Source organism: Scyliorhinus torazame, chromosome 2, assembly GCF_047496885.1.
Source record: "Scyliorhinus torazame isolate Kashiwa2021f chromosome 2, sScyTor2.1, whole genome shotgun sequence".
Classification (NCBI taxonomy): domain Eukaryota; kingdom Metazoa; phylum Chordata; class Chondrichthyes; order Carcharhiniformes; family Scyliorhinidae; genus Scyliorhinus; species Scyliorhinus torazame.
The window spans coordinates 127,719,133-127,737,642 of record NC_092708.1 but is presented as its reverse complement, the minus strand read 5'-3'; the positions used below and the strand labels follow the sequence as shown (position 1 = coordinate 127,737,642).

The following is an 18,510-nucleotide window of genomic DNA, read 5'->3' as shown; positions in this document are numbered from 1 at the left end:
GGAAAGGGTTTCGCCCCAAGGCATGCACTTCCATTCCCTGTAGCTCCTGTACTCCTCGCTCTGCGCTCTCTCGGGACAAGACTATTTGTATTGCCTGTTGAAAAGTCAATGTTGGCTCCGCTAACAACTTTCTCTGGGTGGCCGCATTGTTAATACCGCAAACCAAACGGTCGCGTAACATTTCTGACAAGGTCTCACCATAGTCACAGTATTCCGCAATCCCGCGTAGCCTGGATAAAAAAAATCGGCAAGGGATTCTCCAGGGGTCCTCTCAGCGGTATTAAACCGGTAACGCTGGACTATCGTGGACGGGGTTGGGTTAAAGTGTTGCCCCACTATATTCACAAGTTCGTCAAACGTTTTGGTGTCCGGCGCAGCTGGGTACGTAAGGCTCCTAATCACCCCAAACGTATGCGGTCCGCAGGCGGTGAGCAATATGACCACCTGGCACTCGTTTTCAGTGATATTGTTTGCCCGGAAATAGTAACGCATCCGTTGCGTGTACTGGTTCCAGCTTTCCAGCGCAGCATCAAAAACATCCAAACGTCCGTACAGAGGCATGGTATAATAGAAAACAACTTCCAACCTGTATCCAACAAAAATCCAGGGAGGTGGCTTCAGCAGTGTAGACAGCTATTCACTTTTACCTTCGTCGCCAGTTTTGTAAGGGCCCCGAAGAATCCAGCACGAGTTTTAAGGATACAAAATAATAAAGTTTATTTACTATAACAATATATACATAGCAGTAACTTCCCTTGCTACCTTCTCCTTCCTCCTCATTGGGGAAGTTCATACTCCCATAGGATTGTGGGATAATCATTAGTCCCCAGCCAATCTTCAGTAGGCAGGTTATAACAGTGAGTGACCAGGAGTAGCAGAGTGCTGTGTGTGTGTGTGTGGGGTGGATGGGGGGTGGGGAGTGATACTCTTGATTCTCTGAAACTGACTGAGAGTTCGGACTAACAAAAAAAACTTAAAAGTGACATCACAGGAGGGCTGTGATTTGATTGGCTAATAGGGAGCTGGCTAAATTTGCATATCTATTTAAATTACTGGTTAGAAATTGCAGTGAGACAGAGGTAAAAAGGAGAAATACAAAAAACTATAAATAAAAAACCAAATTAAAAACAAATTAAATATAATAGAGATTGAGAGTCAGGTGACGTGTTGTTCATGCATGATGAGGGAGCTCACTGGGGTTCCCAGTGAGCATGTCTGTAGTAAAGTGTTGATTGCTTAAGGAACTCAGGCTCAGAGTTAATGAGCTGGATTCTGAGCTTTGGATGCGGCAACACTACAGGGAGGGGGAGAGATACTTGGAGACTGTGTTCCAGGAGGAACTCGCACCCCTTAGATGAAATACATTGAATTCGGCCAGTGGTCAGGGACAGGAGGGTGTGGCTGTGAGTGAGGCAGGTAGAAGGATCCAGGAGGTAGGGTTGCAGGAGCCTCAGTCCTTGAACGTGTCCAACAGGTTTGGGATTCTTGCTCCCTGTGGTGGATTGGAATGGGGACTGCAGGGAGGATGAGCAAACTGACCATAGCACCACAGGAAGACATTCAAGTGGGGGGAGAGAAAATAAATGTAGTTGTAATTGGGGATAGGATAGTCAGGGGCATAGACTCTGTTCTCTGTGACCAGTATCAAAAATCCCAAAGGTTGTATTGCTTGCCTGGTGCTCCGGTTCAGGATATCGCATCTGGGCTGCAGAGGAACTCGGAGTGGGAGGGTAAAGATTCAGTTGTCGTGGTCCATGTAGGTACCAACGACATCGGTAGAACAGGAACAGAGTTTCTGCTAAGGGAGTATGAACAGCTAGGAGCTAAGTTAGAAAGCAGAACCTGAAAAGGTAATGATCTCTGGATTATTACCTGAGCCACGAGCTAATTTGCACAGGGTCCAACTTTATGTTTAAGAAATACCTTTTTCTTGGTGTTAAAACTAATTAGCAGTCCTGTGACTCCACGTTTTATACAAAAATAGTTATGGTCTTTTGAGCCAGGGTTCTATTCTGGGATCGTCCCATCCAGTTACATCAACTTGGATTGTAACAGTTACAAATAAAAACCACATTGCAGCGTTCTTCATCTCGGGAGTCAGAATAAATTCTTAATTTGGTTAGTCTAATGACTCTATTTGCAGTTTAACAGAAATTAATATGCTAATTCCATTAAATACTATTTTAAACAATGTAACAAATTTCCTCAATCTTGTGAATGTAATTTACCATGCAACTACAATCATTTTCAAAATCAATCTATTTTACCCTGCTATGAACAGTACAAATGGTGTAATGTAATCTTATTGTTGTTCCGCATTAGCGCAAATGAAGTCTAGAAATGATAAACGATGACACTACATTTATCAGTAATTTTAAGATTGTCGTATTTGTTTCCTCATCACTCGTAGTATAAATTTACAGGCTATGGCTTCTTAAGCTCAAACACTCTGGATCAGTCAAAGCAGATTCTCAAATTCAATTTAATTTCTGCGAATAACACTGCAGGGAATGCAGCATGCTCCAAGTAGGTTCTGTCCAATGAGGATTCAATGGGAAAATTATAGAATGTGAAGAATTTAAATTAAAGTTCACATTTTGTTTTCTTCAATCTATGCCACCTTCATGTCAGTAAAACTGGAGGCATCCTCTCTGGATTCTGACTAGCATCACTTGGCTTTGACTTCACCAACCTCCCCAACTACCATCCCAAGCCACATCTGGACAGATAGTTAGTATTTGGGCATACTGCTCAATCAAAAGTTGAACTTTATACCTCCAGTTTACTGTGTTACCAAGTTCTTTCTTGCACTTCCTCTTTTATTCCCACCATTGCCTCTTCTCTGCTAAAATCCGAGTCCACATCTTTTATCACTTTAAGGTCTCCTTCCCTAATGCTATCACAGTCAAAACTTCACCACAAAATATTTATTCAGCATACCAGAGCCACATTCCTAGACACACAAAGTTGTGCACTTCCATTACCTCCACCCTGGCTCCCTTGTCCTAGTTAACTTAAATTTAGATTCCATTCACAACCCATTTAAATCTTCAATTCCTTTGCTGCACACAGCCACCACATTTCATGCCAAATTATACATGGTTCTTAATTCTTTCCACTCCACCCCACTGCTGACTGCCGTTTACAATTCTTCCTCTAAAATTCCTTTTTAATTCCTTCAGTTTGCTACGTACTTCCTTTCAAAATCCTTGGGCTAGATTCTCCGATTCTGAGGCTAAGTACAGGGGATCCATGGCCTTTTATGTGGAAAAAAATCAGCTGCGCCCCCTCACCAAAGCTGCGACCGGTGAGGGGCTAGCAGCTGCGTCACGGAAACGCCCTGCCTCCACAAAATAAACGGCCGGATAATTACCAGGTCCGTGACCGCGCATGCACATGGCGGCGACCTGCAGCAGTCGCACCGGCCGTGTGCAGAACCGACTGCCAGATAGTACCTTCCAGGCCACCCCCCATCTGTCCCCCCAGCCCTCGTGGAAGCACCTCAGCCAGCAGTACAGCTCCCGCCTGATTGTGCTCCTGATTGTGGCGGTGCTGGACACAGTCCGCAGCCGCCACGTTTGGTTCCCCCACTGCTGCGACTACCTGTCCTCCGCACCATCGTGAACTCGGCCCATCGGTTGCGGAGCATCAGAGGAGAGCATTCAGGTGACGTCTTGAGGCCGCCCCAACGGCATGTGGTGCGCGCCGCAGGCGGAAACTGCCTAACCGCCCCCGATTCTGTCGTAAAAAGGGATTCTACGCCCGATCGCTGAATACGAAATTGGTGTCGGGAAACAGAGAATCTCGCCCCGTCTTTGAAAGGACATTAATTCTCTAATTTTACTCTGTTTCAACATTTACTATTCCCCTGCGTTTTATAATGTACTTTGAGACATTTAGAAACATGAGTCATTGTATACATAAAGAATCCATAATTTATCTCAAAGATACTCGGTTACTTTTTAACTCTCTTGCAAGTAGTTTTTTTTTTAAAACAAATCAGTTGCTATAAGTTTAGGACTGAAAGTAGGGAGAAGGGCTTGCTTTATATTTGGAATATCACCTTCCCATCAGATTTCCTTCCCAGTAAAATAATTTTGTCAAGCCATTAAATTTAGTAAAATTCAGCATATTTAGGCTAAAAATAAAGAACTTGCATTTTTATAGTGCCGTTAAGTATCTCAAAACATCTGAAAATGCGTTATTTCCAATGAAGTATTTTTTGAAGTGTAGTATGTTATTAATTTTCTAATGTAGCTACTACTCTACTCCAGTCTATCAGCAATGATATATCTAATGGACAACATTTCCTCACAACATTTGTCGAGGTCCTGCTACTGATATAAAATCAGAAATATCTCAATAGGATAAATACAATAAAGGAGTTTTAAGATCAGCAGCAGTCGACAAGTGTAGTTGGAAAGACTGTTCCCATTTTTAAAAAAAATAGCTGCTCAGAGGAATGGTTGAAATAAGAATCAGCAGTTAGGAAACAGAGAAAATGGACTTCAGGATCAAGACTGAACAAGCGCAGGATCTTTTCTCAAAACGGTGGCCTCATAAAAGTCTTTAAAACTATGAAGATTTCTGATACGGCAAATGCAAAAAGATGTTTCCACTTGTGGGGGAGTCCAAGACTAGAGCGTATAAGTAAATGACAGTCACTAACAATTCCAATAAGGAATTCAAAACAAATGCATTTAATCACAGAGTAATTAGAATGTGGAACTTACTACCACATGGAATAGTTGCAGTGAATAGCATAGATACGTTTCTGGCGAAGCTGGAGAAGTACATGAAGGAGAAAGGAATAGAAATAAATGTTTATAGGGTGAGATGAAGCAAAGTCGGAGGAAGCTCATGTGGAATATAAATCCTGACAATAACTTGTTGGGCTGAATATCCTGTTTCTGTGTAAGTAGTAACAACTCGCTATGCACAGTCTGAGAAGTACATTAATATTTCAGATTAATGCAGCTGCTTCTGTATTGTTCGTTGCTTATTACACCTGCTTTATTTTTCAAAATATAGAATTTTAGTTTATTTTAAGAGAATGCTAGTTCCATAATCTGCACTGTGGAGTTTTTCCACAATCCTGTGAAACAAACTAATTCTTAAAAGAATATCAGCAAAAAAACCTAGAATACACTGAACAAGTGTTTTTTCTTAATTTCTACGGATTTTTTAAACTTAGTTTCATTTTTTCTACCCAAAACTGCAACCGTGCGTAATGTCATTTATTATGAGTAGCAAGAGTACTTCTCTGCCAGGTTCAACCTATCAGAAAAATAAGCAACACTAATTTATATATTTGAAACATATAAATTAAAAACATCATGCTAATTTATAGAAGGAAAACAAATTTATAAATTTATAGGCAAGCAAGATAACCGACAAGCAACTGTAAATTGTATAAATAAGCAATTATAATGTTAGAAAATGACAGTGGTATATTTAGAATCATATTGCACAAAAAGGGTACCTGATCCCTTGTGTCTGTGCCAGCTCTTTGACAAAGCTGTCCAATTATAGTCAACTTCCCTGCTTTTTCCCCATAGACTTACAAATGTTTCCTTTTCAAGTATATATCCAATTCCCTTTTGAAAGTTATTGTACAGTTTCCTTCCACCATACCACTACTGAATTTCAGATCCTAACAACTATGTTCGAAAAGAAAATCTCATTTTCCTTCTGGTTCTTTCCTTAAGCTTCGATAGAAAAGAAATGGGCTAGTTGTCAAAAATATTGAATTATATACGTCAGACCTGCCAAAAAAAATAACCTATCCCAAAAGACAACACAATTTGGTTACAATTAATACCCACAATACTTTTTAAACAAAGTATACCACTGTACTCTAGTAGTGAATATTTGATGAATCTTGTTTTCTGTGAAAGTTATTCCAAACTTTTAAGGGATCAACAATATTTATTTTTAAAAACTGTGATATTATCTCCAATGTTAAAATGTGATCAGCTTTCCTTCCGATTGATCCCCATGTCACCACTTACTGCCGTGCATTCATTTGTTCAGACATTCCTCTGCAAATTGAACGAGTTTTGAAATGCAAAGAAGCATTAATGAGTTTCATGGAAGTTATCCTACCAGGTATTATTTTAACAGTGTATGTGGTTTTCGCTCCAACTAATTAAAGATTCTGCATCCAATCTAGTTAGTTGACCTTTAATATCAAGATCATACTTATATTCCTACCTGAACAGCAAGACACGAAGCATTGTCTGACAGCAAAATCTGTTCCCCTGCATAATGAGAGGAAAAAAGTCATTTCAAAGGTAATGTTATCACCTGAATCAGACCATTTGTATACCACAATATTTTTGCATTGCTTACTTCAAGCAAGAAAAGTCGCCAATAGTGTTTTAAATAGTGTTTGAAGCTAACGTTATAAAACATTTCAGTCTGTCAGAAGAAAGAAAGATGACAAGTTCACTGCAATAAAAATTCCTTGGTTTAGAGGACTTGGGCAGCAACCCATTAGTCTTCATTACTTTGCAGTCTTCTGACAACTGGAGCAGGCTGCTGTGCCCCAAATGGGGGCCATAACATGAGCTGATGATATATGAAGAGCTGCTAAAGTAAACCTGAACTGTCTCTGCCAATGTGAAGCATTTTAAATTTATTTTTAATGAGAGCCATATTTGCCATAATATTTGAATATCCGATAAGACCTACAAATCAATTCTCAACCGTTGGTAAACCTATCAATAGGGTTTCCAAGCATATTGTTTTACAACAAGATGCTTACAACTAGCTGTTATGACGACTCAATAATAAATCATGACGGTTAGATTTCATGAATGTCTTGTTTACGTTGACAGGCGGATGTCAGTAAACCTCTTAATAGGATGAAATAGTACCAAATATTAAAACTTTCCACTATACCCCCTGAATCTTTCGTTGAGTAATACAGTTAATTGAAAAAAAAGGTGACAGTCATTTACTGTGCTTGTATTGCACTACAAATTATTATAAAATTTAACTCCAATATGTAATTCCTACCCTTCAATGGTTGATATAGTGTTGCATTTCCTGGCCAAGGTTCTGCAGCTGTAAAAACAAAATAAAAACACTAAATTGAATATACATGCATAGAGACCTATTTCTGAATTCAAAAGAGTATAACTAATTTCTGAGGAAAATTATCTCCATCAATTTGATGTAAATTGCATCCACTTGTTCCTGAATCCTAATTTTACACTACATTGTATGACAGTCACTGAAAAAAGTTTTTTGCTAAGGTTAATTGATTAAATAAAAGCGATTTCCTAAATCTAGTTTTTTTTTGTCCTCGTATCTCATTTTTTATATTTTCTAGCAACCAGTTTAGTATCAAGTATGATGAAAGTTAGCCCATTCATAAGGTCACAAGAAATAGTAGGAGTAGTAGGTTATTTAGCCCCTCATGCCTGTTTGGCAATTCAATGAGATCATGCCTGAACTGTTTGTGGCCTTAACTTCACTTTCCTGATTGCTCCCATAATCCTCAGCTCCCTTGCTGATTAAAATAAATCTGCCTAACTCTGCCTTGAATATCTTCAATGAAGTAGCCTCCACTGCTATCTGGGGAAGAGAACGATGCTTAGGGAAGAAATTTCTCCTCATTTGCTCCTTAGATGGGAGACCCTTATTAAACGGTTCCCCCTTGTTCTAGGTTCCCCTATGAAGAGAAACATCCTCTCAGTATGTACCTTGTCAGCCCCTTAGAATTTTTATGTTTCAATAAGATCACCTCCCATTCTTCTGAGGAGCTGGTTTAGCACAATGGGCTAAATAGCTGGCTTGCTTTGCAGAACAATGCCAGCAGCGCAGATTTAATTCCCGTACCAGCCTCCCCGAACAGGCGCCGGAATGTGGCGACTAGGGGCTTTTCACAGTAACTTCATGGAAGCCTACTTGTGACAATAAGCGATTATTATTACTATTAACTCCAAACAGTGTAGACCCAAGTGGTTCAACCTTTCCTCAGAAGGCAACCCCTTCACCCCAGGAATCAACCTAATGAACTGTCTCTGAACTGCTTCCAATGCAAGTATATCCTTCCTTCGATAAGGAGAACAAAACTGCAACAGCACTTTGGGTGTGGTCTCACCAATACCCTACACAGTTGCAGCAAGACTTCACTACTTTTATATTCCACCCTCTTTGCAACTAAAGGTCAGCATTCCATTTGTCTTCCTAATTATTTGTTGCACATACGTACAAACTTTTAGTAATTTGTGTGTGTACAAGGACATCCAGATCCCATTGGATCACTGCATTCTGTGGTCTCTCTACATTTACATAATATTCTCTTTTTTTTATTCTTCTTGTCAAATTAGACATCATATTTTCCCACATTTGCCATCTGTCAATTTTTTGCCCACTCATTTAACCTATCCAAATCTCTTTGTAAACTCTTTGTATCCTCCTCATAATTTCCTTTCCTACCTATTTTTGTATTGCCAGCAAATTTGGCTCCAATGCATTTGGTCTCTTCATCCAAGTCATTAATATAGATTGTAAATATTTGAGGCCCCAGCCACTGATCCCTATGGCACTGCACTTGTTATAGTCTGCCAACTTGAAAATTATCCATTTATCCCAACTCTGTTACATTAGACATTGCCATTATGTCATCTCTCGTTAGACCCTTGACCCATTCTGCGTAGCTATGAAGTGAAATAATCATATTCTGAGATGAGAATTGTTAGCTGGCGAAAAAAAAAATCAAGGGCCAATAATAATAAACACGTTCAACAATTTAAACGTAATACATTTATAAACGACTTGGATAAAGGAATAGAGAACTGGGTATCTAAGTTTGTTGACAATGGCAAGTTAGGTGGCAGGGTAGATCATGTAAATAGGAGAGCATAGATTGAGTAGACAATATTATGGGGTTGAATAGACTGAGTGGGAAATGTGGGTTTCAATGGCAGAACAACTTCAGACTATGAACTCGCTCCTCCACCTTCACCCCATTTTTATTTCTATCAATTTATCATTTCTTCCATCGACCTGATTTTCCCTCACCATTGTTGCCCTCCTCCCACCCCCACCTGGGCCATCTGTTCCATGCTCGTAGTTGTCCTTTGACACACTGCTTCCCTTAGTTCCGCCATTAACACATTCCAATCTCTTAAAGTGCCACGATCAGTACTCTGCATTGATCACCACCATTTACATTCCCTTTCTGTTCACAACATCTGTGTCACCTATTGCTGGCCTTCTATCCACCCCCACAATATTTCCAGTTCTCTCCAGTTTTGACAAAGTGTCATCCAGACTCGATGTGTTAGCTCCCTTCTCCCCCTGGAAGGATGTACTGGCCTTGGGAGGAGTGCAGTGCAGATTCTCCAGAATGATAGCAGGGCTAAAGGAATTAAATTGTGATCATAGGTTGCATCGACTAGGTTTGTATTCCCTTGAATATAGAGAGATAAGGAATGAACTAATGGAGGTGTTTAAGACAATTAAGGGATCTGATATTGTGGAGAAAAATTATTTCCTCTGGTGGAAGAGTCTAGATCAAGGGCTTGAGGAACTTGACCCAAGATCTAGACGGTTTAGCGGTTATGTCAGAAACCACCTCTTCACATAAATGGTAGTGAAAATCTGGATCTTTCCCTCTGCAAAAAAGTTAAGGCCAGGTCACTTGAAAATTTCAAAACTGAGAATGATATAATTTTGTTAGTTATGGGTATTAAGGGCTATTGGACCAAGGCAGGTAAATGGAGTTAGAATTTGAAACAGCCATGATCTAATTGAATAATGTAACAGGTTCTAAGGGCTGGATGGCCTATTCTTGTTTCTATGTAAGCAAATCTCCCATGGTATTACTTAAGATATATTGGATGCTATCTAGTTTCATAATGGTAAATGTAGCACTCCTTGTAATAGTCTATGTATATTTTTTCTATTTAAGTAATGCTGTTTTTCAGTAGGCCTAACTTTTGAAAACTGTAAAATTTAGTTTTAAATAAATATTTAAAATTAGACGTTTGGTCAACAAACTTCAGAGATTGTAATGTGTCGATCAATTTTAGTTTAGAACAGCGAAGCTTCCAAAATTTTTCAAATTGATGTTTTTACACATTAATGACCATTTTTAATATGCTGTTAGCAGATCTCCCAGGTTTTGCATCTGCTACAATCAATGTGTGACACCTTCAGCAACCAAACTGTACTTATAAATTAGAGAAGAAAAAGAATGTCATAGAACTTTCTTAATATTGAAATAATTCTTCATAGGTTGGATAGATAAAAATGGTGGGGGGGGGGGGGGGAAGAGATTGGTCAGCATGTATTTAAGATGCAGAGCTAAAAAAAACAGCTGAACAGAAAATACATCACTAGCTCTCTTATAGCAGAACTAAAAACAATGAGATCTAAAATAATTTTTAAAAGAGTTTGGGAGTAGGGACAAGATGGGTAAAACAACAGTGGGCAACGGTAGAGCAATGAGAAGCAGAAAATACCAAATAAGTATGAGAGCAGCACAGGACAGAAGGCTAAGGAGGCTCAATAAGATTGAGATGGGCAAGACTATGGAGACATGTTAAATAAAGATTTTGAAATTGATTCAATGAAGCTAATGGGTCCTAATGAGCACCCAAATAGCAAACTACAATATCTTAAGCACTAAGAACACAGGCAAAGGGGTTTTCTGGAGGAACTGCGATCCAAGAAGGGTGGAAGACCAGGAAAATATATGCGCAATCAAGTTGTGAGTTACTAAGGCCTTAAAAGACTCGGTGACAACAGGAAGCAGATATCGATACTTTAAAAGTAGCAAAGGTGGAAGAAGGTAGTATGAAATGCAATGGCTATATACACACACACATGTTGTTAAGTATAGGACAGTGTTACTCTGTAGTAGCATTTTCACCTGACACTACAGCATATTAGACATGCACAAACTATTTCAGAAGCTATTTGAAATATAAAATAGAATTCTCCAGGTTCCCTTGCCAGAGATTCATTTTTTTACCTTTTTGCTACAAATGAGTTTCCTTCACAATACCTACCAAAAGTCATAAAAATTGAAGTTTCTCAAATCATTGGAGGACAGACAACTTATACTTGCTGTAGTTATTCTATTTGCAATTGTTTTCCTAAGTCTGAGGTAAACCACCCATCTTTAAAGTTTACTTTGCACAAATAAAATGTCATGCCTAAATTTCTGGCACCTTCAACATAATAAAGCACAAAAATAAGTGTTGCAATATTGTTCTACTAATCACAAATAACTTGATCACACACCCTCCACCCTTATAATAGTGAACAGAAATTCCAGTAGTTTGTAGAACAGCAGCATTGTATTATTTTGTGACCAGCAATGTGAATAAAATCTACATTTCATAGCATAGAAACAAAGTTAGGGATCACTATAAACTTTCAATATACACTCCTTTAACTGCGAGAAACAACAAAAATTAAAAATGTCATCTGAAAAATTAATTTTGCAATACTGGATTAATGCTAAATGTAATTCAGTAATACATATTAGTGATCTGCTAAACTCAAAACAATATTAACCATACAGTTCAATGCCCACCACAAAGCACTATCCATATTGAGTTTCAGAATGTGAATAAAGCAAACTGGGACTCTATTAACTGTAATACTTTTAAACTTAATATTTGCAGAAGAACTTTAAATACAGATTTTGGTAAGACAGAGAAATAAAGATTTCCTGCTAATAGAGTTCCAAGTTTTAACATCAGCCAGAAATCTTCTTCAGTATTTGAACCTTCTGCATGACAGATTATTCAGGGCCAATAAATAATAAAACAGTAAATATCACAGTTGACAGATACAGCTGTGATTCTCAGGCTAAAATAACAATCTTGTACAGAACATGCATTTCAAAAGTACTGAACATAATGCGAAATTTCTTACATCACCAAACACTAAAATTACATGTAGCTTAACCACACAAGCCTGCTTTCTTCGATCAGTGATTTATGACACAAAAATCTCCACTAAAATCTGAACTCATTTATCCTTGGGCGACTCATTTCCATAGCATATGGATTGCAGTTTGTAGCTCACCATGTCTATCATTAAAAAAATAAATTTCCCCAAGGTCTTCTGCTTACCAACAGAAGTCTCTATAACATTTCAAGATCTGATTTTTAGAATGGGTAATTTAAATCTTTACTTTTCCCACTATTAAAAATGTGTTTATTTGGCTTTCCTGTACAGAAAGCACTACCATTTGCTTGGGTATAGCTCCATACAGGTAGAGGCAGCTGTCCAATACCAAACCATCGTGTCTGTTCTTTATTTATGTGCCAAGGCAGCAAATTTCAGCACTCTGTTCAGCTACATAAAGCATTGCAACCAAGACTGATATCCGCACATGTCCATTTTTCAGTTAGGGTTCAGTGGATAGTGGCCAAGAGCCTGATATCTATAAACATTTTATATGATCATTCACATATGAACTGAATTATGCAAGACTCCTGCTCATCAGTTTATTTGCTGTTTGGGTAACAGTCAGGAAGCTAAGTAACAGTCCAAGTAATGATGCCAATAGCCAGAACATCTTACAAGGCCTATGATTAATAATGGGTACAAGTAATTTGTCATTATGTCTATGCATAGGCTGGCAATCCCAGTTCAGGGGGCTAATGAACCCATTTGTGCCATTAAACATTGCTCCTGCTTCCGCATGATTAGCTACTGCTTGAGGAGTAAAATTTAAAAGATACATTTCCGAAAAAAACAAATTTGGTCTAACCTGTTAAGACAATGAGCAACTGAGTTATATGCAGCAGTAAGCTCCCAAGTTTTATCTCCAGTCTTTGATGCAATAGTGTGGTAGCACGAGTGTGATAACTCATCTGGCATAAGTTAGAGAAGGAAGAAAAATTAAACTGACTTAAAGTGTTCCTGTTCCTGATCAACATGCAGGGATGTCAGGCAAGGACAGGAATGGTTGGCTGATTTCCCCAGTGGTTCACATGGATTGTCTTGATTCAGACATTGGGTGAGATTTTCCAGCCCTTCCGGCCAACAGGATCTTTGGTCCCACAGAAGTCAACCTGCCACGGGTTCCTGGTGGCAGGACAGATAATTGTCAATGGCTTTGGCAGGACCAGAAAATCCCGCTGACAGCCAATGTCAAGTCTCCTCCACTGTGGAGATGAGGGGAGGGGTTGGAAAATTCCAGCCTAGTAGTTACTTAGCTGTGATACCAGAGGGTAACCAGTGCACACACAACAGTATACAAGCAAGAGCCTTCATGGTAAAAGGAGTACATGGTATGTTAACAAATGTTCATCATGGCTTCATTCTGCATGCAAAGATTCTATGATTTGACAGGAGGTTGATAATTACGTTATACACATGCACAATAAGTGGATAGATAGTCTCATGTTTTGCACAGAAATGCTGCTATCCCTTACGTCAGCACTGCCAATAGATTACAGCAATGAATTGTAGTGGAGCATTTCTTTTAAGGCGCTCAGTGATTATTTCACTTGCAGCCCAAGAGAATCAATAGTACAATCCATGGTGTTGGTGCCACTGAGTTGAGTTAGAAAGGAGGGAATACAAAGGCCAGAAATTTCTTTGGAGCTGCTTCCAGTCTGCAGCCATAATGTTGCCTAACAAAAGATGAAAGCCTTATTTATATGTGGAATGAGACTAACTCCAAAGGAATTCTTGACTAGTATATTCACCTCTACTTAGCTATTCCTGTTTGAACTACCCTTGTGTGGACAAGTTAAAACGCTCCACTCACATCAGTCAAATCGTTTACTGATAAATTGTTCAAGCAAACACAAGATTGGTTCCTGGGCTACAATTTACTAAGAATTGACTGGCATCCAAAAGTTGTGGCAAACTTCTACACTGCCCCTCACTTTATTTCTACATTCCACAGGTTCTGCCCATATCATTCCTTACTTGTATTGAAGTTGACCATCTATCCTCTTCATTCCCTCTGCCACAGATCTAATCATTCAATCGCTTCTTTACCATTATGAAGTGCTTCGACAGGTTGGTCAAGAGACACATCAACTCCATACATATGGGCTGGTTTAGCTCAGTGGACTAGACAGCTGGTTTGTAATAAAGAACAAGGCCAGCAGCGTGGGTTATTTCCGTACCAGCTGAGAATTTTCCCTCAGTGTACCCGAACAGGCGCCGGAATGTGGCGACTAGGAGCTTTTCACATTAACTTCATAGCAGTGTTAATGTAAGCCTACTTGTGACAATAAAGGTTATTTATTTATTACTTCCAGACTGCAAATCGCATACCGCCACAACCGGTCCACAGCAGATACTATCGCCCTGGCCCTACAGTCATCCCTGGAGCATCGTGACAACAGGTACTCCTACGTTAGACTCCTGTTGATAGACTACAGATCAACTTTCAACACCATAATCCCAGTCAAGCTCATATCCAAATTCCAAACCTCGGACTTGGCTCCTCTCTTCGCGATTGGATCCTCGACGTCCTGACCCATAGGCCACAATTTGTAAGAATAAACAACACCACCTCCTCCACGATAGTGCTCAATACCGGGGCCCTGCAAGGCTGCATGTTTAGGAACTGAACACCTTTATGGAGCAGATGGGGGGTGGACCCATGGAAGTTCAACCATCCGGGGCTCCCAAATCCATAATGTACACTCCCGCATTGACTTCTTCGTAGTGGGGAAATCAGTGCTTCCAGGGATGACAGGGCAGACTCCATAACAGTAATCTCAGACCACGCTCCATATCATGTGAATGTGAAGTTGGAGACGGACTGGGCCCAGCACCTCCCTTGGAGACTGGAAACAGCTCCCGTCATCGACAAGGCATTCTGCAAGAGAATATCACAAGCCATTGACAGATATGTATCCTGCAACCAGAATAAGGAGATCTCACCCTCCACATTCTGGGAGGCACTGAAGGTGGTGATAAGGGGGATATAATAGCATACAGGGCACTCAGGGGCAGGAAAGAGAGGCCGGCCAGGCAATAATTGATCGATTCCATACTGGATGTGGATCAGCGGTACTCCACAGCCCCGTGAACTACAGACAGAGAGATAAAATTTACAAATGGAGTCTGACCTGCTGACAACTGGGAAAGTGGTACACCAACTGCACCAGACACGGAGAACCTTTTATGAATATGGCGGCAAAGCCAGCCGCCTGCTGGCACATCAGCTGAGAAAGCAGACAACCATGAGGGAAATAGCGCAGATGAAAGATAGGAGCGGCAAGTTAGCCACGGCGCCAGATAAGATCAATGAGGCCTTTGTGACTTTCTACTGAGGGCTGGAGGGGGGGCTCGAAGATTAGTTATTCCTCGACGAGCTGGACATACCAGTTGTGGGGGAGGAAAAGAGGCAGGGTCTAGAAGCACCATTAGAGCTGGGGGGGGAAGTCATGGAGAGCATCAATTCCATGCAGTCAAGGAAGGTACTGGGTCCAGACGGATTTCCGGTAGACTTTTATGAAAATGAAAAAGAAAACAAAATAATCTTTTATTGTCACAAGTATGAAGTTACTGTGAAAAGCCCCTAGTCGCCACATTCTGGCACCTGTTTGGGTAAGCTGTTCAACCTGCGCTGCTGGCCTGGTTCTGCATTACAAATCAGCTGTCTAGCCCACTGAGCTAAACCGGCCCTTAGACCGGAAAAATTTGCACTGGCCCTGCACCTGCGGGAGATGTTCAATGATTCGCTATCGAGCGGGACCCTGCCGCCCATGATGGCATGGCCTCAATATCACTGATCCAAAAAACAACAAAAACCCGACCGAGTGTGGGTCATACAGACCTAGCTCACTCCTAAACACTGATGCCAAAGAGCTGGCGAAGGCCCTGGCGAGGCGACTGGAGGGTTGTGTGCCAGAGGATCAAAGTGGCTGGAGGGTTGTGTGCCAGAGGATTAGAGGGGTTTGTCAAAGGCAGACAACAAACGGTGAACATCGGGATTGAAAGCACTAGCAACAGCGCCGCTCCCAATAGCCCCGGGGAAATACTTGGGGAGTCCGGTAATAATAGCTTAATTGAGAATTTGGAGGCAGTTTTGCAAACACCTCGGGTTAGGGGCAGGGTCAAAGGAAATGCCGATTCGGGGGAAGCACAGATTTGAGCCAGGGAGATGGGATGGAAATTTTCGGAACTGGGAGGAGAAGGTTATTAAGACACTGAAAGATTTGTTTCTTAGGGGTCGGTTTGCAGGATTGAAGCAGCTGGAAGCGAAGTATGGGCTAGAGCAGGGGGAAATGTTTAGATACATGCAGGTTCGAGATTTTGCCAGAAAGGAGATACAGAACTTCCCGGAGGAGCCGGTCTCCACATTGCTGGAGGAGGTGCTGACGTCAGGGGGACTGGAGAAGGGGGGTAATGTCAGCGGTCTACAGCGCTATTTTGGAGGAGAAGGCACCACTGGAAGGGATCAAAGCAAAGTGGGAGGAAGAGTTGGGAGAGGACATGGAGGAGGGGTTGTGGTGTGAGGTGCTCCGGAGTGTGAATGTCTCTACCTCGTGCGCAAGGTTGAGGCTGATACAGCTGAAGGTGGTATACAGAGCACACCTCACGAGGGTGAGGATGAGCCGATTCTTTGAAGGAGTAGAAAATGTGTGTGAATGTTGCGGCGGGGGGGCGGGGGGGTGTTAATCACATTCATATATTTTGGTCCTGTCCAAAGCTAGAGGATTACTGGAAGGAGGTTTTTCGTTAGTGGTGCGCGTGAAACTGGACCCGGGCCCCCGGGAGGCCATATTCAGGGTGTCGGACCAGCCAGGGTTGGAAACGGGTGCGGAGGCGGATGTCGTAGCCTTCGCCTCGTTGATCGCCCGAAGGCGGATCCTGTGCCCTGGCGTGGCAGGGGGGGGATCTGTTGGAATTCTTGACTCTTGAGAAGGTTAAGTCTGAACTGAGGGGAAGGATGGAGCGGTTCTACAATTCATGAGCATTATTCATTATGCACTTTCAAGAACTGGATAACATCGAACATTAGTTTGGGGGGGACGGGACACGATGGGTGGCCATGGGTGATTCCGGATTCCTTTTTGTCAGTTTATGTGAACATGTGGGCGAATGTTTTGGGTTTGGTGGGAGGATGGGATCGGTGTTGTTGATGTGGGGATTGACATATTTGTTACTGATTATTGTTTATTACTGATTATTGTTTATTACTGATGGGTGTAAATTCAGGAGAAAATGCAAAAAAGGAGAATAAAGAATTTTAAAAAATTTTTTTTTTTTTTTTTTTTTTAAAAACGGCGAACGTCATCCTAAATATGATCATTTCCCCACCTAGGGAGGAGACACCAGAAGTGATCGCCTTCCTGGATGCAAAGGCGGCCTTTGACAGGGTCGAATGGAGGTATTTCATGGAGGTACTGGAACTGTTTTGGTTCATGCCAGGGTTCACCTCATGGGTGAAACTGCTGTACAATGTCCCACGGCAAGGGTACAGGCAACACCACCAGCTCTGAATAATTCTGGCAGCACAGAGGCACGAGGCAGGGATGCTCATTGTCCCCACTACTATTTGCCCTGGCAATCAAGCCACTTGCCATCACTTTCAGATCAGCGAAGGGGTGGAGAGGCATCCGGAGAAGAGACAGAGAGGACAGAGTCTCATTCCCCCGAGCCAGCATGGGAGGAATAAATGAAACTCCTGGGGGAGCTCAGAGCCTTGTCAGGTTACAAACTCATCTTGAGCAAGAGCGCAATATTCCCCGTGAACCTGCGGGGGGAACAGAGCTGCAAAACTTGCCGTTCAACCTGGCCCAAACCAAATTCCAACACTTGGGGATTCAAGTAGCCCACAACTGGACATGAATCCACAAATGGAACCTGCTGAGCCTGATGGACCTAGAGAGGTGGGACTCACTCCCGTTCTCGCTGGTGGGGAGAGTGCAGACAATTAAGATGAACATGCTGCCCAGGATCCTCTTCCTATTCAGATCCCTCCCAATCTTCAACCCCAAGTCCTTCTTGACCAAAATAGACAAGGCAACCATGGCATTTTTTGACAAGGTGCCACACAAAAGGTTGCTGCATAAACTAAAGATGCATGGCATTGAGGGTAAAGTGGTAGCATGGGTAGAGGACTGGTTAACTAACAGAAAGCAGAGAGTGGGGATAAATGGGTGTTTCTCTGGTTGGCAACCTGTAACTAGTGGGGTCCCTCAAGGATCAGTGTTGGGCCCGCAGTTGTTCACAATTTACATAGACGATTTGGAGTTGGGGACCAAGTGCAAAGTTTGCAGACGACACTAAGATGAGTGGTAAAGCAAAAAGTGCAGAGGATACCAGAAGTCTGCAGAAGGATTTGGATAGGTTAGGTGAATGGGCTAGGGTCTGGCAGATGGAATTCAATGTTGCCAAGTGTGAGGCTATCCATTTTGGGAGGAATAACAGCAGAATGGATTATTTTTTAAACGGTAAGATGTTAAAACATGCTGCTGTGCAGAGGGACCTGGGTGTGCTGGTGCACGAGTCGCAAAAAGTTGGTGTGCAGGTGCAACAGGTGATTAAGAAGGCTAATCG

General features: G+C 41.5%; 1 protein-coding gene across 1 annotated transcript in view; it reads right to left on the bottom strand.

Annotated features, from left to right (window-relative positions):
* The window catches only part of mtx2 (metaxin 2), a 183,957-nt gene that overhangs the window by 118,706 nt on the left and 46,741 nt on the right, over window positions 1-18,510 (bottom strand). The window contains exons 2-3 of the mRNA XM_072477008.1: window positions 7,021-7,068; window positions 6,214-6,260 (exon numbers count right to left, since the gene is read on the bottom strand). Of these exons, the coding sequence (XP_072333109.1) occupies window positions 6,214-6,260; window positions 7,021-7,068 (95 nt within the window). The remainder of the gene's footprint in view (window positions 1-6,213; window positions 6,261-7,020; window positions 7,069-18,510) is intronic.